This window comes from Mauremys reevesii, linkage group 18 (assembly GCF_016161935.1).
Source record: "Mauremys reevesii isolate NIE-2019 linkage group 18, ASM1616193v1, whole genome shotgun sequence".
NCBI classification, from domain to species: Eukaryota; Metazoa; Chordata; order Testudines; family Geoemydidae; genus Mauremys; species Mauremys reevesii.
In genome coordinates, this window is record NC_052640.1 from 18,959,086 (window position 1) to 18,981,605 (window position 22,520).

Below are 22,520 nucleotides of genomic sequence, written 5' to 3' on the forward strand. Positions count from 1 at the left end.
TTACCCCCCCCCCCATTACTACCCCGGTTTTTTAGAGTTTAATTGTTTTTTGTTTTTAGAGTTTGAGAAAACTCAGCCAAAGGTTTGTTGAGTATTCTCAAAGGGGGGGATTTTATGGTGTTATTAGGCATAAATTTAGGTAATTTGGAAAAATGGCTTTGAATTTATGTGATCCAAAGTACCTTTATGTAAAGTGCTTTTGTTAGTTTTATTAGACCTTTTGTAAATTTTGTGTTATGTGCTGATTATTGGTAGCTGTAAGATTGCTTGATATTAGATGTAGCCTATATTATAATAGATAGGTTAAATGTAGATGTTGTAATTAAGGTATGCTTGAGAATGTAGCCCCCATGGTGGGAAAGTACAGATAATTGCTTGCAGTAGAGATTAGAAGGGTGGGGGCTAGTTAAGAAGTACACCCTCCTAGCTAAATTGATAGTGAAATAAGTTGGTGTTTATGTAAGGAACGGTTTAGCAAGAGGAAAAAAGGATCGGGCCCAGGCGGGTAGGCAACAGACAGAGAATCTGAAGAGGAAAAAAGGATCGGGCCCAGGCGGCGGGCAACAGACAACAAGCTTGGAAAACTGGTTGATAACCTTGAGGGTGTAGTTGATAGAAAAGGTAATTAACTACAAGCGAGTAATGTTAGGCAGAGTAAAAAGTTAACTCTGTGGTTGCTGGAGGGAATAGCAGTTGAATTTTGTAAAGATGCTAAAGAGAAAAGTTTTTGGTGTTTTTGAAATGTTTGTAAATAAATTTAGGCAAAGAAATTAGTTTGTAATTGTTTGGCTATAAATAATTTTGTTGCATTAGTTGAAGATTGTATATTGTGCTATGTAATTGTAATTGTATTAGGCTAAGGGTATATAAGTGGTGACTTTTTTAGTGTTTAAAAGTAGAAGTTGATAGTAAGAAATTTTAAGCTGTGATTAGCTTTGGATTTTAGAGGTAAGCTAGGAAGTAATTGTATTATTGTAAATGATTTAATTGATGATGTAATTTTCCCTTTTTTGCCTGATAGTAATAAGGGTATTTGTATATTGTATGTAATGATTGCTTGCCCAGTAGGGGTAGATTTGCTTTTGTTTTTTAGATAATTATAGAAAATTGATGTTAGTTGTATAGTATTTAATGTACCATGCATTTATTTATAGAGTTTACATTTATGTTTTATGTTTTATGTTTGTTTGTGATATGTGTTTCTGGCCAGAATTGTTGTGGTTTATGTTGTGTTTTCTGCTGTGAATCCCCCCCCCCCCCCTCAGTGTCAGTTTGATCACCTGACACATGAGGGATGGATTGGTAATAGAAATTTGTCACAAGATGGTGTGCAATAGAGTATGGGGGAACCCTGCAGATTTTACACCATTTATTTGTTTTATTTTTGTTGATTTATGTTTGTTTTGTTTGATGTTGTTGGTGTTGTATGTTATGAATTGCATGGTTATAGGTGAGCTTTGTAGCATAAGATATATATTTTTTTTTGTTGTTGTTTGTTTGTTTTGCATGCCTTTTGCTATAAAGTTTGGTGTAGTTTTTGGATGTTTTTAAATTTTTTTTGTGTTTAAGAATAAGGGGGGAGGTGTTGGGAATATGTTGCTAGCTTGGCAGATGGTAGTGTGGGAAGCTCGAGATGTTTAGGTTTTCAGGTTGGGTTAATTAGGCTGTGAGTTTTGTTATGAGAAGTTGGCCTTGGCTAACTTCTCTCTAGCAGGCAATAACAGGATAATAAATTAGAAAGTGGGACGGGATGACAATTACCCTATGAAGTCACAGCTGTGCTTGTTTGTATTTTGTTAACCAATTAGCAATTGCTTGATTGCTTGACCTTAATTGTATATAAGAGCATGCTGGAGAGAAATAAATGACTTTGCTGCCAATCAAACTGATTGCTAAGCTTTTTTCATAAACGCCTGCGATGCAACATCCCCCCATAAAATTGTACATTTTCATGTATTATTTCAAGTTCAAATTGAAACAGGGTTTTGCAAATATGAATTTGATACAAGGGAATTTACTTTAACCTACTTCTTGAATAATATTTGAACAAGCAGATGCTGCTAGCGCGCAGACTGACAAGTTCTGTCTAACTGCCTGTGCGGGGAGCTAGATCTAGGAAAAAAATTATTGTTAGTTAAGGGGAATCATATGTTTACAAGCTGTGCATGTAGCAGAATAAATGTTAGTCTATAAGGTGCCACAGGACTCTTTGTTGCTTTTACTGGTCACTACTTTGTCTCTCTGACCAAATAATTTCTTAGCTGCAGCTGTTGCCTACAGCCTGTCTGCCTGGAAGCAAATATATAAACGTTACATGATGCCAAACACACTGTAATGACTATCGTCTAGATTATCAGCAGGGATGGAACAGGAGAACTCTACAGCTAAAGCAGGAGCCTCAGTATTGGGGCCGCCATTTATAAAGGTGCTGAGCTCCATGTTTGTGCATCTAAATCCCTTTACATGGGTGGGCGGCAGGGGATGTAAGTTACATGTGGGTACAGCTAGGGGTGCTCAGCTCTGAATTTGGCTTTTGCTCTGTGAACAGCCGTTATGGGGCTGCTGGGAGGAGTCATTAGCTTAACGTTAGTGCAGCATGTCTGACATGTAGAGAACAATGGATGAGCTTTGCATCGCTGGGCACACAGATATTTTCTATCATGTGCACATGACATGGAGAGGGGTCACTGCTGCCACCACTGCAATGCAGTTGGGCCAGCTTCCCCCATGCTGCCCCTCACGCGTGGACACGCGCCCTGGAAACACCCCCAGAACTAACTCATTCCCCCCCTGCCACCCTCCCTCCAGCTCTCCTTTGCCGTGATGCCTACAAACAAATTGCCAGCAGTGAGGCCATGGGTGTGCTGAGACCCTTCCCATCCCGCTGCCAGGATTGTCTCATTGCTGCCTTCTGCCACCCACAGGCCGGCCTGTCGCCCCCTGTTGTCTCTTGTCTCATACTGAGATTGTTCCCTCCTTAGCCGGGACCGTCTCTGTGTTCTGTGTTTGTACAGAGCCCAGCACAACGGGGACCTGGGCCAGGACCTGTCCTCCCACGGGCCACAGAAATACAGATACGTAATAATCACAGTGATGCAGCCACCTCTGATGGACATTCCTGGGCAACATTTTGCAGAGATGTTCAGCATTAAATGTAATAGCAGTTAAATTACATGTAAATAAAAAAAAACACTTTGCAAATACATACCCAGCAGTTACAATGAGAAGTGGTTCATAATTCTGCAACCCAAATCAGTACATTTGGGTGCCTCGGACCTCTTGTCTCACCTCCTCCCCCACCACTCAGTCTGAATGAGGGATCTGAAAGCAGGGGCGGCTCCAGGCCCCAGCACGCCAAGCGCGTGATTGGGGCGGCAAGCTGCGGGGGGCGCTCTGCCGGTCGCCACGAGACTTGCCTGCGGAGGGATGGCTGCCTGCCATTCTTGGGGTGGCAAAATCCCTAGAGCTGCCCCTGTCTGAAAGGACGCAGCTGTTCAAACACCAGGGTCTGTGCACCAGACTGTTTTGTGTATTGAACAGTTACTTACTTCATTCTGTTATAAACAGTTCATGACACAAGTGTGGGGTGACAGCGCCCCCTGATGGCCAGTCATAACTGTACCACATGCAGAAGCGAAGATGGGGAAAATCCAGGTGCATCTCAAATCGCATTTTATTCTCTCCAGTCTCTGGAGTTTAAGGAGAGATTCATTCCAGTTCCCAGCAGCAACAGCTCAGGTTTAGCCTTAGGAATGTGGCTGTCTTCAGACTCCCCTTGCGTGTTAATATTTTACATCTAGAGACATCCAATGCCGCCCAGAGGATTCAGGGGGCCTGGGGCAAAGCAATTTTGGGGGCCCCTTCCATAAAAAAAAGTTGCAATACTATAGAATACGATATTCTCGTGTGGGCCCCTGTGGGGCCCAGGGCCTCGGGCAAACTGCCCCACTTGCCCCGTCCCCTCCCCCCCCGGGCAGCCCTGGAGACATCATGGACTCAGGAACCCCCTGTAACTCATCAGGCGAGCACAGGGCAGGGTTCTGGAGGGAAGGCGGCATGCAGAGGATGGGACCTTTCTACTCGGTGGGTCCCAGTGAGGCTTTGATCTCTATTAACACAATCGTTTGCAGGCTCACGCTTTCCTAATGAGACTTTTCTTATGCTGACGGACTCTTCTCTCCCTTCCCACCCCTCCCCAGCGCCGCGGTGTATGTGTGCAATGTCTGGGATCTCACTCCTGGCTGTTCAGTCTAAGAATCTCACTGGATCTTCGTTTAATTACAACCTTGTGTTTAACAGTAACTGCCTTAGCTCACTGCACATATTTGGGAAGCAGATTTTCAAATGTTTTCTGATTTTTTTTAGAATTATAGTTTAACCAAACTAAGGACTAAGATTGTATTAAGGGTCAGATCCTGGCTCTACTAAAGTGAAAGGCCAAATGCCAACTGGTTCCAATGGGATACCCACTTCGTCAGACGCATGCGACAGGGGACTGGCCCTATGAGCCCACAGAACTGCAGCAGTAACATAGTGACACGTGATGAACTTGTGCTTGGCAGAGGCTGACGAACAGAAGTGGGAGGTTTGTGTCTGAGTTCCCCATTTGGCTGCATCACTGTGTAGTCCCTGCAGCACAGTAATAGTCAGCCTCATCCTCTGCCTGGACGCTGGTGATGGTTAAGTAGCCAGTTGTATTAGAGGCATCTTTGGAACCAGCAAAGCGACTGGGGACCCCAGAGCCCTGCTGCTTGTCAGAGTCAGTGTTGTACCTCAGAAGGTATCTTGGGATGTTCCCATTTTTTTGCTGGTACCAGGTGACACCTTTAAATGTGTATCCACTGCTAATGGTGCAGGAGAGTTTAACTGTGTTTCCAATGGACACGGATACTGCGGACGGCTGAGTCACAGTGTACTGGGAGAGGGACCCTGGAGTGGAAACAGACAGAAACCTCTGTATTAACTCTTGTGCTTGGAGGTGACAGGACCAGGAATCCATGTAAACAAGAAAAATCCCAAGGTCAGTGACAGAAACATTTAAAATTAAACCTCAGAAGAAGAATCCTTTCCTTACCCGAGCAGTACGTGAGCAGCGCGAGGAGCAGAGGGGCCCAGGCCATGGTGGGAATCCAGACGAGCTCGGCTTCCTGAGACAAACGGGTCTCTGGCTGGGACCCTCCGATTCTCTCTTAAACCCCCAGGGCTGGAGAACGGCCCCTTCATGCAAATCTGCCCCTTGCTCACTGGCTGCTGCTAGTACTATGTACCTCTTTCCTAGGTAGAGGAAAATAAAGACTGTAGAAGGGTAGGTCTTCCCCGTTTGGGAGTTAACCAGGGAGGTCAAAACGGGTTTATTTCCTTGTCTGCTGTAACTCTGCAATCTGCTCTCTGCCCATCTCCAAAGCACACTGCCAACGTCTCCACACAGAGACCCTTACAGGCAAAGTTCTTTTTAACCCTTGCCTTCCCATTGCTTTAGAAGACTCTTTTACTCGTGCAGAGCTAGGTACAAGCAGCATTTCCCGTGTTGTAATTGTTCTTTTGTGGGACTTTGCCCCATTTCTCACACAGAGACAAATTCGTTCTGGCTCTTTTAACTACTGCAAATTAAATGTCTCACTGGGGTGATGTCCACTCAAATGCTATTTATTTGCTGGGAAGCCCCTGTGAGTCCTGGGCTCTTTTCACTCCGCTCAGGGCTTCATTTGTGCCAGGCTGATTCCCGGTGCCTCTGGGCCGGGCAGTTCATGGCCCAGCATCACTGGGCTTCCCGTGTTAGTTATGAAAGTAAAAAAAATGCTGGAGCCCAAGCATCTTTTTCATTACAAATGAAGCACAGACTCTGCTCCCTCTAGGGCCTGGGGCTACTATTTTGCAGACCATAAACAGGTTGGGCCTTATGGATCCCAGATAGGATGACGGACAGGGACAGACCCCAAACAGGATGGGCCTTACAGACCCTAGATAGGATGACAGACAGGGACAGTATGTAAAGGGAGGAGGCCGGTTGCTGAGATTTCTATCAGGTCGACATCAAGCCAGCTCGGTATTGTTTCTATAAATTGCCGTGTGTGTGAATTTCCTTGCCCACAGGCAAGGCCCAGCGGGGGACGGTGATTATGAGCCACCTCTGCTAGGGAGGAGAGAGAATCTTCATCTGTTTCACAGTTTAGTGGGAGGAAGCTGCGGAACAGTCGGGGTTTGGGCTGAATTCAGTGCTGCCGGCAGCCGGCTGGGCCAGCGACACCCGCTGTGATGAGTCTGCTGAGCAGCCGCAGGTCTCAGATGAAGGCAGGGAGGTACCACAGTGAATGGGGGGATGGTTGGTGAGAAGTGTAGCAGGGGGTCTGGGAGGAGCGTGACATCGCAGGCGGATGGCGGAGAGGCTCTCAGGACCCAGCAGGTGCTAGAGCCTATAGAGCCTAGAAGCTGAAGCTCAATTCCTGTCTCTGAGTCACGATCCACCTGGCTCTCTGCCATGTATTGTCTCTGCAGGACAGTGTTGTGTCTCGCAGCACTCCAGCCACCCCACCAGGGGGCGACAATTCCACAATTTAGCTAATAGAAAACGACCAGCAGCACCTGCTCCTGACACGGCTCCGCTAGCAGGGCCAGCTCCAGGCCCCAGCACACCAAGCGCGTGCTTGGGGCGGCATGCCACGGGGGGCGCTCCGCCGGTCACCGGGAGGGCGGCAGGCGGCTCCGGTGGACCTCCCGCAGGCAAGCCTGCGGATGCTCCACCGAAACTGCGGGACCAGCGGACCCTCCACAGGCACGTCTGCGGGAAGTCCACCGGAGCCGTGGGACCGGCGGACCCTCCGCAGGCATGTCTGCGGGAGGTCCACCGGAGCCGCGGGACCAGCGGACCCTCCGCAGGCACGTCTGTGGGAGGTCCACCGGAACCGCGGGACCAGCAACCGCCAGAGCGCCCCCCGTGGCGTGCCGCCCTGCTTGGGGCGGCGAAATTGCTAGAGCCGCCCCTACCCACTAGTGGGACTCTGCCCTGGGGCAACAGACATGTTCAGTTCTCAAAGCCGCTCAGTATGTGGCTTCTTTGGTGAGCCTGTGAGCTCAGCCCCTGGGTGCTGCGAGCTGGCGACTGGATTAGTGTCATACTCAGCGCTGGCCCGGCCCCTGTAAGGAGAAAGGGGGCTTCCGTCATGTCACCAGCAAGGCCTGAAAATATCCATCGCTTCAGTCTCTCTCACTTGGGGGCAGATGGGGGAGTTGCTGCCACTTCCTACAGCGAGCCTGGCTTCTCTTCGACATCCAGGCTTCCTTCCCTCCTTCATACACACGGTGCTGTCTCGTCACGCGCCTCCTGAAAGCAGAGTTCTCCACGTTCCGGCACATTACCCGCTACACGAACATCCTAGAACGCCCCTAACGGGGCGCTGCCTCTTGAACCAGATGCCTGTGGAAGGGAAACTCCTATTTCATTGGTGCACGAAGAAAGGATGATTTTGAAAACTCCTCTAGCCTCCTCCCCCACAGCTCCTTTGTCTTTGTCAAACCTATCTTTGGGCCAGCTGTCGCCTGGCCGGGAATAAGCTTTACTTGGAATCTTACTTTAGATTATTTCCAAACTGTGAACTCCCCTTCTGTGAGAACATGTTCCATTCAGTGAGGTCAAGGCCTTGGGAACAGCATGTAACTCACCAGACATGCCCAGGGCAACGCCCAGGGACGGGGGGGAGCTCTGTGCTACTCAGTAATCTTCAATGTGGGCCCTGCGTCTTGTTTCACTCAATCGTTTTGCAGGCTCAGCCTCTCTCACCGGGGCTGTTTGTATCGCACCCAGGGTCTGTTCTTTCCTACCCTGGCTTGGCTTGCGTGTGAAATGCCTGGATCTGAGATCGAACACTCAGCTGCTCAGTCTCCACATCTCACTGGGTTCTCATTGGAGAATGAGCTGGTATTTAACAAACAGCGAGTGCCTCCTCTCCTGGCCTGTATTCGGGAACATCTTCCTTGAAATTCTAATCAACTCTGATTACTACAGTAGAACCATAAACAGGGTCAAATCCTAGTCCCATGGAAGTGAACGGCAAAACTCCCAGGGGGTTGAATGGGACCAAGATTTGTCCCTAAGTGTCCAGAGGTTGATAAATCATAGTAGCTACTCTTAGTGGGGACTAGGGGAGTGAATAGTAAAACCATAATGCATCAGTCTGGATGATCACAATGTGCTGCCACAGACTGAACTCATGCACAACACGGGCTGAAGGATGGAGGAAGATGTTTTTGTCTCAGTTCCCCACTTCATTGCATCACTGTGCAGCACCACTAGCACTTGCAGCACAGTAATAATCAGCCTCATCCTCTGCCTGGACGCTGGTGATGGTTAAGTAGCAGGTTGTATTAGAGGCGTCTTTGGAACCAGCAAAGCGACTGGGGACCCCAGAGCCCTGGTGCTTGTCAGAGTCTTTGTTGTACCTCAGAAGGTATCTTGGGATGTTCCCATCTTTCTGCTGGTACCACACAACACTTCCAAATGTGTATCCACTGCTAATGGTGCAGGAGAGTTTAACTGTGTTGCCAATGGACACTGATTCTGAGGGCTGTTGAGTCAGAGTAAACTGGGAGAGGGAACCTGGAAAGAAATAGAAAATGCTGCATGATCATTATGGCTTGGAGTTAACACCTGCACATTTCCTGCTGAGCCAGGAGTCTGGGAATCAGGAATATGCAGGAATTCAGTGAAAAGTCCTTCTAAATAAATCTGAGATCAGAAATGCTCCCCCTTACCAGAGCAGTAAGTGAGCAGTGTGAGGAGCAGAGGGGCCCAGGCCATGGTGGGAATCCAGACGAGCTCGGCTTCCTGAGGCAAACGGGTCTGTGGCTGGGACCCTCCAATTCTCTCTTAAACCCCCAGTGCTGGAGAACGGCCCCTTCATGCAAATCTGCTCCCTGCTCACTGGCTGCTGCTGTAGAGTTTGTGTGAACCAGGGGGGTTCTCATTAGCGTTCTCTGCCTCCCCACTGCAAACACCTCCTGATCCGAGCGCGTCCTTCCTCCTGTTGGTCACTGCTGGCTAGTTACCTTCTGTTAAAGCCCCTTTGAGTCCTGTGTTCTGTTCAGCCTTCTCCCATTTGTGTTTTGGGCTAATATTTTGTAGACTCCAAATAGGATGGGGCTAACAGACCCCAAACTCAATGGCTGACAGGGACAATCTCTCAAGGGACGAGTCCTGTTGCTACTTTGCTCGGATGTGTATCAGGTCTGTATCAAGCCAACTTGTGGATTCCCTGTTTCCCCAGCCCCTCAGCAGCGGTGGGACAGTGACTGTACCCTCCCCCGGCTAGGGAAGAGAGAGAAGGTTTATTTGGTAACCGTTAGGGGTGAAAGGTCCCGGGACGGTCGGGGTTTGTCCTGAATTCAGTGCTGCAGGCTGCTGGCTGGGAGAACAAAACCCAGGGGGATGAGGCTGCTGAGCAGCTGTGGGGCCCATCTCAAAGGCAGGAGGTTCCATGGCAGAGGGGTGGGAGATTTGTAAAGTGGGCTGCACGGGGTTTGGGGGACGCTGGGAGGAGTGTGACACTGGAGGCGGGTGTCAGAGCCGTTCTTGGGACCCACCAGGTGGTACAATCTACAAGTCCTAGCAGCTGCAGCTCAGCGCCTGTCTCTGAGTCGGGGTCCACCTGGCTCCCATGTGCTGTCCCAGGAAAAGGGTTGGTGTCTCAGAGTGCTCCAGCCACCCCAGCAGGGGGTGACAATTACACTCGATTTACCTACAGAGAGTGACCAGCAGAAGCTGCTCCTCAGCAATCAGACTGTCCTGGGGTAGCTCTGGGGGACAGGGGAGTTCAGTTGTCACGGCCACTTAACTGATACCACTGGTGGTGGTGTTATTAGAGTCACCCGATGGGCCTATCTCAGCTAGTGATACAAGTTCTGTTGAACTGACTGTTAGATCTCGGCCTGGTTCTTTTGTAGCAGCTGATCATATATCAGAAAAAACCTGTTCACTTCTTAGTCTCTGTAGAGCAAGACAGAAGAGCTCAGCATTATTACACAGAGAGACATTTTACAATAGCTATAAATGGGCAAGGATTACTTCACCCACCACTGCAGTGCAGCCACCTCTGCAGAACATTCCTGGGCAACTTTTTTTTGCACAGTTGGACATTAAACATACGTGTTAAAAACAATCTTTATAAATCAGTGTCCAGCAGCTACACCAGAGCAGTTATTTATAAATCTCCAACCTAACTCAATGCACGTGGGTTCCTTCAATGCTCTGTCTCATGTCTACCCCACCCAATTGGTCTGCACCAGGGATTGGAAAGGATGCAGCTGTTTGAACGCCACAATCTGGTGCACACACAGGTGAAGATAAATATGTATCAGTTACTTAATTCCATTTTAGACAGTTCACAGGGCAAATGCAGGGAGACGTCGCCCTCTGGTGCCCAGTCATAACTGATCCCCGTATCTGAGCTGCAGAAGAGTAGATGGGAAAATCCAAGTACCTCCCAAATCCCATTTTTTTCTTTCCATCTCTGGAGTTTAAGGAGAGATTCATTGTAGTTCCTAGCTACAGACAGCCCAGTTTGTCTTAGGAGTGTGGCTGTGTGTTAATATGTCCCTTCAACTCCCCTCTTGTGCTACTATTTCACATGCAGAGATTGTCCATTCTTGGGAGCACCCGGTGACGTGTCAGATACGTGGCTAGCAGGACTGAGGAGTGAAAGTGCTGGGGGTCTCTACTATTCAGTTGCTCTCAATGTAGCTTCTCTGTGTTGTGTGGCTTGATCATTTTGCAGGCTCGGCCCTTGAAAATGGGGCTGTTCTTATCAGGCCCAAGTCTCAGAGGAGTAGCCGTGTTAGTCTGGATCTGTAAAAAGCAACAGAGAGTCCTGTGGCACCTTATAGACTAACAGACATATTGGAGCATGAGCTTTCGTGGGTGAATCCCCACTTTGTCAGACACATGCTCCAATACATCTGTTAGTCATTAAGGTGCCACAGGACTCTCTGTTGCTTTTTATCAGGCCCAGGGGCTGTTCTTTTACTGCCCTGGCTTTGTGTGTGTGAAATGCCTGGGCTCTGGGACCTAACACCCAGTTCTTCAGGCTATGAATCTCACTGAGTTGGCACTGCAGGGTGAGCTGGTATTTAAGGGACAGGACTCCCTCCTCTCATGGCATGTGCTTGGGAACGGGACACTGGAGTGTTTCCTTTGGGATTATCACTGGATCAAGGTATGACAGTCAGGTTTCATAAAGGGTTTCATCCTCGTCCCATGGACAATAAATGACAAATGCCCATTGGGTCACGGGGCCCAAGATTTGGCCTTAAATGTGCAGACCCTGATAATCCTTAGTAGTGCCCCTCACTGGTGACTGGAATGTGCCTAGTTAAACCCCAACACATCAGCGCAGAGGAGCGTCGTGCCCAGACACATACAGTCTGGAGTCATGCATAGTACAGGCTGCTGGAACACAAGGGTTTTGTCAGGTCTCCATCTAGCTGCATCACTGTGCAGCACCCCTTTCCCTGCGCCACAGTGACATCGGTGATGGTTGGGTTGATGGTTGTATTAGCCGCATCTTTGGAACCGGAGAAGCGACTGGGGACCCCAGTGCCCTGGTGCTTGGCAGCATTGGATTTGTACCACAGAAGATATTTTGGAAGATTTCCGATTTTTGGCTGGTGCCAGGTGGCATGTGGAATCGGGTACCCACTGCTGATGGTGCAGGAGAGTTGAACAGTGCAGCTAGTTCCCGCTCCAGTTGCTGCAGACAGTCACTTTCATACCAGGTCTCGTCTTGTCCAAATCAGTTCTCGGTTTGCTTTACAAGCTCCTCTGTCATGAGGCTTTCACCTCCCCCAGCGCTCGGTTTGCCTCCGGTAACTGTGTCTCCAGGGCCTGTAGTCGACTTGGTGTCGTTTGCCCAACTCTCTGGACCCACTGCCCCAGGCTGTCCAGTCCAGCACCTCGGCCTTGCCTCTGAGCCCCGGCCCAAGGGCCCGTGTCCAAGTGAGGCTCGTCCTGTGGTCAGTTCGTCCAAGCAGCACCCGTCTTGTAACGGGGCTGGGACATCACATTAGGCCAGTCTCTGCCTAGAATTACAGGCCAGGGGAGGTCTCTGAGTAACTGACCCTGCGCTTGTTCATCTGACCTTGTCATTCAGTGTCTAGCTCCACTGCTGGGCACACTCCTGTCTCTCCATGGAGAGCAGGGGGAGCTTTGGGACACAGCCACTAACACTCCTGCTTCGGCTAGGACAGCCCCGGCCTTCCCCGCAGCGGGACACTGACTCTGCAGCCAGAAAATAGAACTTTTCTATTGAGGTTCTTGTGCCGCACCCATCACTGCGGTACCTGAGCACCGAGACTGGCCCACGGGGAACTAGACATGGCCACGGGCCAGTGGCTTGCTGGGCTGCAGGGGCCAGGAGGAGCAGGGGCTGTGGAGGCACTAATGAGCTTCTGGAGGAGACCAGGGAAGCTGCAAAGCAGCTGGGACTGGGCCTGGGAGGAGGGATTTTGATATCATCTATTATCTGCTACACCCTGTACCTGGACACTTCATCCAGCCCTGGCAACTGGAATGGACTAAGGGATCTGATAGATCTTTCCTATATTTCCTCTAACTTCCAGGCCATTCAAGGTGTTGTTAAGCTCATGGGATAACATAGGGGAACTATGTTAGGGGAGACGTTTCTCTTTACCCAAGGAGCACATGGCCGTCTGGTCCCAGTGGGAACCAGGTAGTGGTAGGTCTGTAACACAGGGATCTAGAAAGCTGGAAAAGATACTCCTTGTAGAGACCGAGCAGCTGCCATCTCCCCCAGTCACAGTGAATGGGGAGTGGGTGGAGCAGCGCCCCCTGCTGACAGCAAGAGGCTGAAATTCCTAGGAAGGAGCAATCTGTGGGTCATGTACTGCAGGTAGAAACCAAACTGTGCAGCCAGTGCAGAGCCCACGTTGCAGCAGGCCATGAAGAATAGGGAGGTTTTTGTCTCAGTTCCCCATCTGGATGGATCACTGTGAGACCAACTACCACTGCTACCGGTATATATCAAACAGTAATAGTCAGCCTCATCCTCTGCCTGGACACTGGTGATGGTCAGGGCAGCGTTGTTGCCGGATATGGACCCAGAGAACCGGGCAGGGATCCCAGAGGGTCTGTTGTTAGTTTGGTATATAAGCAGCCGAGGAGCAGAGCCAGGTTTCTGCTGGTACCAGGAGGGATAGTTGCTGGTGCTGATGGCTCCAGTGCTCAGGCTGCAGGACAGAGTGACAGTCCCTCCTGGGGTCACCGACTTTGAGGGCTCCTGAGTCACCACGGGCTGCAAACTGACCCCTGAAATCAACATTACAAACAAACTCAGCACAAGGACTCCAGATCCTCACAGACAAACCTCCTCACCTGCAAGTGCCCTTCATATTTTTGTCACTAAAGCAAACAATTCCCTCACCTGAGCAGTAAGTGAGCAGTGTGAGGAGCAGAGGGGCCCAGGCCATGGTGGGAATCCAGACGAGCTCGGCTTCCTGAGGCAAACGGGTCTGTGGCTGGAACCCTCTGATTCTCTCTTAAACCCCATGAACTGGAGAACGGCCCCTTCATGCAAATCTGACTGAGGCTGGTTATATCATATCAAAGCTGAGTGCCGCTGATTGCCTTACAGAAGTAAGAAAGGCCCCTCTGCTTTATCATTTGCTCAGGGGAAGCCAATGTGATCCCAGTGCGGAGAGCTCTGACTGGGAAATGTGCCGTCACTCATTTACCTGCACGGAGCACATGGATTATGATGGGATTTCATAACTACCCCTCCCTTCCCTCATCCCACTCCCCGCCAACCCCAGTGGCACTGAATTAGCAGGGAGCGTTTCTGGTCCCAGTAACTCTGGGTAGAGCCATCACATGTCACTCCCTGGTGTCCTGTGGGGATGCCCTGGACTGACTGGTTCAGACTCCAGGCACAGGATACAGCTCTGGTGACTGACACCTGGGGAAGGAGGTGGAGAGGGGTCGGGAGGAGGGAAGTTGTTGGGGTCCCAGCTGGGAAAACTCTTGCTGGGAGCTCGTGTTCCTGCTCTGACCTCTGTTCAGAGCCCAGCACAGGGACAGGTCAGTGTCACCCCCGAGAATGACACGTGCTGGGTCCCACGAGAACTTTGAATTAAACTGTTCCTGCAAAAGTCACTGGGCTTTTAGCTTCGTACCCGCTCTGGGCACGTGCCCCATCTGCACCCACCTGCCTGCTCCTCACCCCTGTCTGCCCCTTTCCCCAAACCAGGAAGGAGGTGAGGGGGGTGCCTGGAATCTGAAGCAGGTTTGGGAGGGGACGGACCCTGGAGTGCAGAGGGCAGGGGGGATGCGTGAGGGCTGGTTTCACACTATTGCAAAGGGGAGATTTCTTTGTATAGATAAACACACCCAAGAACCCCAGAGAGGCCTCTGTACCCCAGCTGTCGGTAGCCTTACGCTCCTCTGGCCTGGACAATGGACATTATGGATGAGGAGCTCCCCCTGGTGGGGAAGGTCACATTTACAGCAGTTCCCAGCGGTCACTCTAAGCTGCAGAACTCAGCGCTTTATAAGAATTGTCTCTAACCCCAACACTGCGTTGTGTGACCAGGATCTCTAGTCCCCTGGGATCTGGGCTCCTGGCAATTTATAACCCTGCTTGGGGAGCACAGGCCTGGTGCTCAGGGCCTGACAGCTGCCCTCACTGCCGAGCTTTGCCATGGGAAGAAGGAAACTTCTGCCTGATTCTACAATGATCAGCCGGGGAAGCCAAGGGCTGAAGCAGCTGATGGCACCATTCCCTTCCCTCCCGAACTCCTCCCTCCCTGCTGAAACCTGCATTCCCCTGGGCTCTGGCCTCCCTCCACCCTGCACAGCAGACAGCCAGGGGCGCTGTCAGACGGGGGTTGGGCCCTGCTTTGCTGCTTCCTGCTGGGTAACGCGGGGCTGAAAGGTTTGTAGCTAAGCCCAGACCCGACTCCCTGAGCTACGGGAGAATGGATCTGTGTTAGCACCAGGGGCCTGTGAGACACCGGGAAAGTTAGCGGGAAATTCCCAGGTCTCAGGGGCAGTGTTTGTGCCACCAGAGTTAGGAGTCGGGGTCTGTGACCCGAGATGGTCTTGAACTGTGTCCTCAGCTTCCTTACGCCCTGCTGTCCCCGTGTGTGTCTCCAAGGGCTGGGCCAGGACTGCAGGCCACAGGCCCTGCACAGTCCCAAGAAGCCCTTGGTGTAACATTTGGCTAAGAACAAATGAGATTTTGCTATAATCTAATATCTGCTATGTCCTAGAACTGGACACTTATTATAGAATCATTCACGCATAGGAACGGGGACGCACTAAGTGATCTCATTGGTCTTTCCTCTCACTTTCGGGCCATTCAAGGTATTCTGCGGCTGGTGGGTTAACAAGGGAACTGCGTTAGGGGAGACGTGTCCCTTTACCCAAGGAGCACGTGGCCGTCTGCTCCCAGTTTGATCAGGTAGTGGTGGATCTGTAACACTGGGATCTATAAGGCAGAAAAGCTGCTCCTGCTAAAGAGACGGAGCAGAGAGCATAACAGTGGCTGATCTCTCCCCAAGGGGGAGTGAATGTGGAGTGGGAGGAGCAGCGCCCCCTGCTGATGGCACGAGTGGATGAAATTCCTAAGGTGGAGCAATTCTTGTCCCATATTTAGGGCCCTACAAAATTCATGGTCATAGGATTTTAAAAATCATAAATTTCATGATTTCACTTATTTAAATCTGAAATTGTGTTGTAACTGTAGGAGTCCTGCCTGAAAAAGGAGTTGTGGGGGAGGGGGAGTTTGCAAGGTTATTGTAGGGGGGTTACTGTACTGCTGTCCGTCCTTCTGCTCTGTGGCTGGCCGAGGCGCTGCCTTCAGAGCTGGGCAGTAGGAGAGTGGTGTCTGGTGGCTGGGAGCCCAGCTGTGAAGACGGAGCCACCGCCACCAGCAGCGCAGAAGAAAGTATGGCCTGGTATGGGATTGCCACCCTTAGTTCTGTACTGCTGCCGGTGGGACGATCCTTGCAGAGCTGAGTGCCCGGCCAACAGCTCTCCGGCTGCCCAGCTCTGAAGGCAGCACAGAAGTAAGGGTGGAAATACTCCAATCCCCCTAAAATAACTTTGTGACCCCTTTTGAGTCAGCATGAGGAGCAGAGATGCCCAGGCCATGGTGGGGAATCCAGACGAGCTCGGCTTCCTGAGGCAAACGGGTCTGTGGCTGGGACCCTCCGATTCTCTCTTAAACCCCCAGAGCTGGAGAACGGCCCCTTCATGCAAATCTTCCCCCCTGCTCACTGGCTGCTGCTGCCAGCACCTTCCCTCCTCAGAAGAACAAGAAATGGCTAAAGGAGGGTGTGAGCCTAGCTGACCCTAGGTTCACACCCTGCACACTACTGCGATAATATCGATACAAAATAGGTTTCATGAGGTATCATTTGAAACCTAGTAACACACTGGTTTCTAATGTCATTGAGAAATGTGTATCATAGAGCTGGATGTGGAATTATGGATATTATTCTTTAAAGCCTGTCGGAGAAAAACTCAGTTCTCGCTTTTTGTTTGGGTGCAGCAAAATCAAATACTTTATTATTTCTCCAGTAATTACAATGGAGGGAGAGAGTGCCATAGGACACAGGGTCGTCTCAGTCCTGGACAGGTCTCTCAACTGGTAAACAATTACATTAAGCCTTTATACCTTGTTACAGACAATTTCTAGCAATCATGGAGACAGTAAAAAGCAACAAATACATTTTGTTTATACATAGCAGAAAGGCTTATCTTATTTGTCTCACTCCTAAGAAAAGCAAGCCTGCATTTTGGTTAGTGATTGCAAGGTCGTAATAACTTTGTACACAGTTCTTGTCCTGTCGCCTCGTACTATCTTTGTTCCTACAAGTCTCACGTCATTAGGGTTACAGTATGGCCTGACTCTTGCTAACTGACTGACACGCATTAAAATCCGCTTCAAATCCTTATTAATTCTTTCCTTGCTTCCACAAGCCTGTGACTATAAGGTGTTTACACTAGTCAGGGCAGGGGCGGTTGATAAACAAGTTTTCTGAAGACAAAGGAAAAAGCCCAACACCTCACACCAGGTGTGGCCAGATTCAAGGAGCTAGTCATTTGTATCAGAGGTTTGCAAGAAGAGACATTTTGCATTGTAAAAGTCACCAAATGGCACAGTGTCCATATCCAGCAGGGAACAGGAACTTTATCGAGGATACATGTCAGAAGGACACATTTCAAAGGTTCATTGGATTATACAGAGAGGGGAAGCAAATGCCTAAGTTACCCTTCACCTGAGGAGACAAGGAAAACCAGCCCCTTGGCTCCATGGGGATCCCAGCTGAGAGCTAGCCAGCCATTGCTGGGGAAGGGAAGACTGGGGAGGAAACTACCATGAACGAAGACAGGAGCTTATTAAGTGAGGTCTTATCCACCAGAAAGTGTATTTTTACATTTGTTTGTTTGTGACCCTTTTTGCCTTTATTCCTTCTATCTGGTATTTGTTTAATAAACTTGGTTACTTTTACTATAACAAAATTCAGGGCTGTGTTTGAAGGGAAAGGTGTATTTACCCCAGTTAAATTAATAAGATGGGATTTACTGACTCTTTAAAAGAGCAGCAAACTTGATATCTTCTGTGAATGTACATTGGCAGGGGCTCTGCATTGCAAAGAAAGATCTCCGAGGTGCCCCGGGGTGGCCATTCACTGACTGAGTGTTACCTGCTGGGTGAGGTTTGGGCTGGGAGAGCCGGGAGGAGTTTGCTGGTGAGGAAGACAGACTGGGGTGGGCGGGAGCTGACACACAGTCTAATCTCTAGCAAAGCTCGCTCTTGGCTAACACAGTGGCTCACAGCTCTGGGTGTACCCAGAAAAGTTACTCCAGGGTTTTATCCTGGTGAGAGCCCAAAAAACACACAGATTTTTCTTCTGTGAAACTGAGAAGAGCTCTCTGACTAGCTCAGAAAAGCCCTATTTCCATGCTGGCAAAGGTCTCCTCCCCTTTCCAGACCAGCCACTCACAGTGGAGCTATTTCAACTTCTGCTTGTCTTGCTTCAGAAGCTATTTGTCAGACTCCAGCCCTGGCAAAGCAAAGTGCAGCAGGAATTCCACCCTCTAGTGCTGAGGCACCACCTAGCGCCTGGGCGCCCAGGGAAGTTCTTGGGAAACTTTCATTTGCTCCTTCTTTAGAATCCCTGTCAGATACAGGAGCCCCAGAGACACAATTCTCTCCCTTACCCCCAGGGAACCTGTCATGGGGCCAGGCTAGTCCCCAAGCTCTAGAGCAGGCGCTGCCACACCCAGCCCTTGGCAAGGAGGGTTATTTTCCTTAGCAGAAATTAGCAAATGAACAGAAAAACAGTCTTGTAACTCACTCCCTAGCCTCAGCGCCCCCCCTGCCAGTGTTTCTGGCTCTCCTGTTCCTAGCAACTTCCTCACTTCACTCAGCTCTGCTCCCTTCCAGGAGCAGCCACCCCAGGGCTGCTTCTCTGAGCCCAGGCCCCTTTCTCCAGGGGCCCACCACAGACACTAGCTCTACTCCAGAGTGACTTCCCCTCATCCCAGCACAGCCTGTCTCAGCTCCTGACCCAGTCTCAGCCCTTTATAGGCCCAGCTGTAGCCCCGCCCTCTTTGATTGGCTGGATGGGCCCCACCTGCTCTGCTCCAGGGCCCTGGGCTGAGTCTACCCACAGGGACCAGGGACCCTGCACAGAGCCCCAGTGAAGTCCCCTGAGGGAAGAATTTGGCCTGGTTGGCAGCTGTTTCAGTGGAGGCTGGTGACCAATTGCCCTGACAGAGGAATGAGCTGGAGCCCTGGAGTGTCTCTTTCCCCTCACACAAATAGATGCTCAATGCGTGTGGGGAGCTCCTGGGTCTGAGAGAAGCCCCTGGAGCTGAGCAGGAGACATCCCGGGTTTCCGTTATAATTATTATGACGTCATGTGTTAATAATCCCCCCCACTGAGTGACTGGGGGCCTTGTACACAGGTTGGCATGACACCAAACAGCAGCTTCCCCCCAATAAAGAGCATTTTCCTCATCACTCTCCTCAGCACCTGACCCAGTGCCCCTGAGGAGACCAGGAATGAGGAACAGCCCGTACACCTGGGACCTGACTTTCCAAAAGCTGGGACCTGAACTCCGCCTGCATTTTTGGCCTTGCATTTGTGCACCTGCTTTGCAGCTGTAATTCCCAACGCTGCACACACACCTCCCTGCTATGGAAGGAGATGGAGAGCCAGGCCCCTGTCTCGTCATTCGTGTGCACACGCACCGAGTCATGGACAGCGTGCAGGAGTGTAGGCCACAAACACACGTCCCAGCAGGGATTATGATGTGATGTGCTCTGGCCTGGCCCAGTTCTACCAGTTGCAGAGCACTCTCCACTCCCAGTGACTGCAGTGGGAGCTGGGAGTGCTGTGCACCTCCCAGGAGCTGCTCAGCCCCCAGCAGGATCAGGGCCTAAGAGGCCAGACTCAGACGTGTTCCTGGCAGGACCAAATTCTGGAGTCAAAGCTTCATCCCAGGCAATGCCCAGGGAGCAGACACATCCCAGCCAGACACAGGGGTCAGAGTGAGGGGCAGGCGATACTGAAAGAACAGATCTGGGAAATACCTTTCAAGGAAGTGGAGCTGAGAAATATGTCGCCCATTTAAACTGTAGAGAGGGGAGAGCTTATCTCTCTATGGACCGAGGGTGAATTAGAATAATTTTTCCTTAAGGGATTTCACCTGGATTCTCTGTGCTGTCTAAATAGCCTTGTCCCATCAGGTGCCTGAAGTAGACAATTTCCAGTGATCTCACTAACAGACTTACACAAACTGCACTGCTGGGCACGGTAGGATGTGCATGTGCATTTGCTCTCTGTGCATGACAAGCAGAGGCCTGGAGCAAGTGAATTAGTTCATGGTCAAACCTGCCATGTGTGCAGGACAAAACTCCCCCTCTGCACGTTCTCCTGCTTCTGTTCACAGCAGAAGTGCAGGGTGACAGACTCACCCAGTGTACATCCAATTCCATCTCGCCCTGGGAAATTCGCTCTTCAACACCAGCTACGCACAGTGCACTGGGCAGACATCGCCATCTAAAGGCCAAAATGAGACCAACAGTGATACCCATTTTATTAGTGAGAGTATCACCTGTCACAACACTGGGAGAGGGGACTCTGGACAGGTGCTAAATGACATTCATTTATTTCCTAACCTACTGAGCTTTCCCTGTTACTAAACCCTGAAGAGAGACCTTGGGAGGGAGAACGGTGCTGGCTTAGAGACAACTACCTCTGCTGTGATTGATCCTGTTCATTAATTGGTCTCTGGGACCCAGCTCCATGTCTACAGGGAGATCCAACAGTGTGTGTGGAAGGGAAAGCCCATCGCAGGGAATCAGAGCGGAGAAGGTTTTGTCAAATATATGGCTGAATACACCAGTGGATACCAGTCCTTCAGCTGAGATGGGTTCATGTTACTTGTAACCCCGAGCCCTTTACTTGTTATTTATCACCGAGGGGGGAGAACTGTTCCTGGGTGCTCAGACGCTGGGAGGAAGCTCTGCGGGGCTGAGAGTGGGCAGCGCTGTCTGTGCAGCCTGCAGAGGCCAAGTAAGGAAGTAACACGTGAAAGCTGCTTTGCCCCTCTGCAAAGGCTGTGAAGAGGGACCGGAGGAGACATTCCCTCAGACTGTGGGGCGCTGGAATTCTCAGCGCCCAGTAATCAGCTGATTTGTTGAAAGTAAAAGGCAAAGCTCTTCATAGAGTGTGGGACCCAGTTGTGCACAGCCTGGGGGAGGGGAGGTTTTTGTCTCAGTTCCCCATCTGATTGTGTCATGGTGAGTTACCCATAGCTGCTACCAATGCTATAATCTGCACCACAGTAATAAGTGGCCTCATCCTCTGGCTGGATGTTGGTGATGGTTAAATAGCGAATGGCTCCGGAGCTGGAAACTGTGAATCGATCTGGGACCCCGTCTCCTTTGGTGCTGGAGCCGGACCAAAGGAACCGAGGGGCCTGGCCATCCCTTTGTTGGTACCATCCAACAGTATAGCCGCTGTGCTGACTGCTCAGAGTGCAGGAGAGTTTCACGGTGTTTCCCAGGGACACTGAGTCGGAAGGCGGCTGGGTCAGCGTGGGCTGCGAGCTGGCCCCTGGAACGAGGACAGGAATTAACTGATTATCACAGTTTGGTTACATACTGCAACAGAATCAGGGTGAGAAACGGGAAATGGGGGAAACAGACAAAAAGAGCTTCCTAAAGCACAATGTGTGTTAAACCCTCCCCCTCTCTCACCTGAGCAGTAAGTGAGCAGCGTGAGGAGCAGAGGGGCCCAGGCCATGGTGGGAATCCAGACGAGCTCGGCTTCCTGAGGCAAACGGGTCTGTGGCCGGGACCCTCCGATTCTCTCTTAAACCCCCAGTGCTGGAGAACGGCCCCTTCATGCAAATCAGCTCCCTGCTCATTGGCTGCTGCTGCCAGCACCTCCCATCTCCTGCCTCTGAGAGGAGCAAGAGGCTGTTAAAGGGGAGCTCATGTGGCGCTGGAGCCGGGGGGTGCTCAGATCTGACAGGGATGAGAGACGTAGAGGGGCCTTCATAAGAAGGAGAGAGAATTACTGTTCCCCTGTGACATCGCTTGGCAGCTCCAATGGCAAATTCCACCCCAGTCCCCAACTTGTCCCCAGTAAAAGGCCTCCTCCCTCACAGTGAAATCGTGCACAGAGCGCACTTTGCTTCTCTTCTAGCAGTGATCGGTCACACCCCACATCGTGATCACCGTGGGGAGTTCAGAGGAGGGTGTCTTCCTGGCCAGGCAGGAGCATAAAGGAAAAGGAACGAGCCCAACTCTGCTCCTGGTGAATTCAACGGTGAATCTCCCACTGGCTGCAGCTTTGCAGGATCAGGCCCATGGTTTGCATTTTCAGGGAGGATTATTTAATCTGCCTTTGAACAAGCTCCAAGCCCAAAAAACGCAACCAGCTGGAGCTGACACACAAGTGCGGCCAAGGAGAGGAGAAGGGATTTGCTAACGATAGGGCTCCATGAATCCCTGCTGACCACGTGGAGTTCAGAGGCCAGCACAGGGGCTGGACTTGGGCCATGTGTGCAGAGGACTCTGCCAAAGGCCCCATGGCCAGCATCACCGGGCACGATTTCATAAAGGGCAACGGGCAGGTCCTGGGAGGAAAGTGTCTCTTGGGACGGATGATCAGATGCCCGTGTGTAGCCGAGCCTCCTTCCAGCCCACAAAGTGCCAGGATCGTTATTCATCATTACCGTAGTTAGTTGTTATTACAAACAGAGCAACCGACAGACCCTGCCCCAAAGAGCTGACGGGCTCAGAGCCATCCATGGCATTGTCTGCTTCATCTCCAGGAGCCCAGATGAACCCCCAGGGGCTTGTGGAACCATAAACAGGGTCTAATCCTAGTCTCATGGAAGTGAACGGCAAAACTCCCAGGGGTTTGAATGGGACCAAGATTTGTCCCTAAATGTCCAGAGGTTGATAAATCATAGTAGCTACTCTTAGTGGGGA

The 22,520-nt window shown here is 50.7% G+C and overlaps 2 protein-coding genes and 2 gene segments (V, D, J or C); all 4 read right to left on the reverse strand.

Moving 5' to 3' along the window:
* Positions 1-22,520, reverse strand: part of LOC120386421 (immunoglobulin lambda-1 light chain-like) — a 459,811-nt gene that overhangs the window by 337,079 nt on the left and 100,212 nt on the right. The window lies entirely within an intron of this gene.
* The window catches only part of LOC120386422 (immunoglobulin lambda-1 light chain-like), a 482,696-nt gene that overhangs the window by 304,106 nt on the left and 156,070 nt on the right, over positions 1-22,520 (reverse strand). The gene's annotated exons all lie outside the window — the stretch shown is intronic.
* The window catches only part of LOC120386423, a 309,162-nt gene that overhangs the window by 281,951 nt on the left and 4,691 nt on the right, over positions 1-22,520 (reverse strand).
* LOC120386449 lies at positions 20,681-21,423 on the reverse strand. The segment is given in 2 exon segments: positions 20,681-21,135; positions 21,279-21,423. Coding segments are annotated over 2 exon segments (357 nt in total).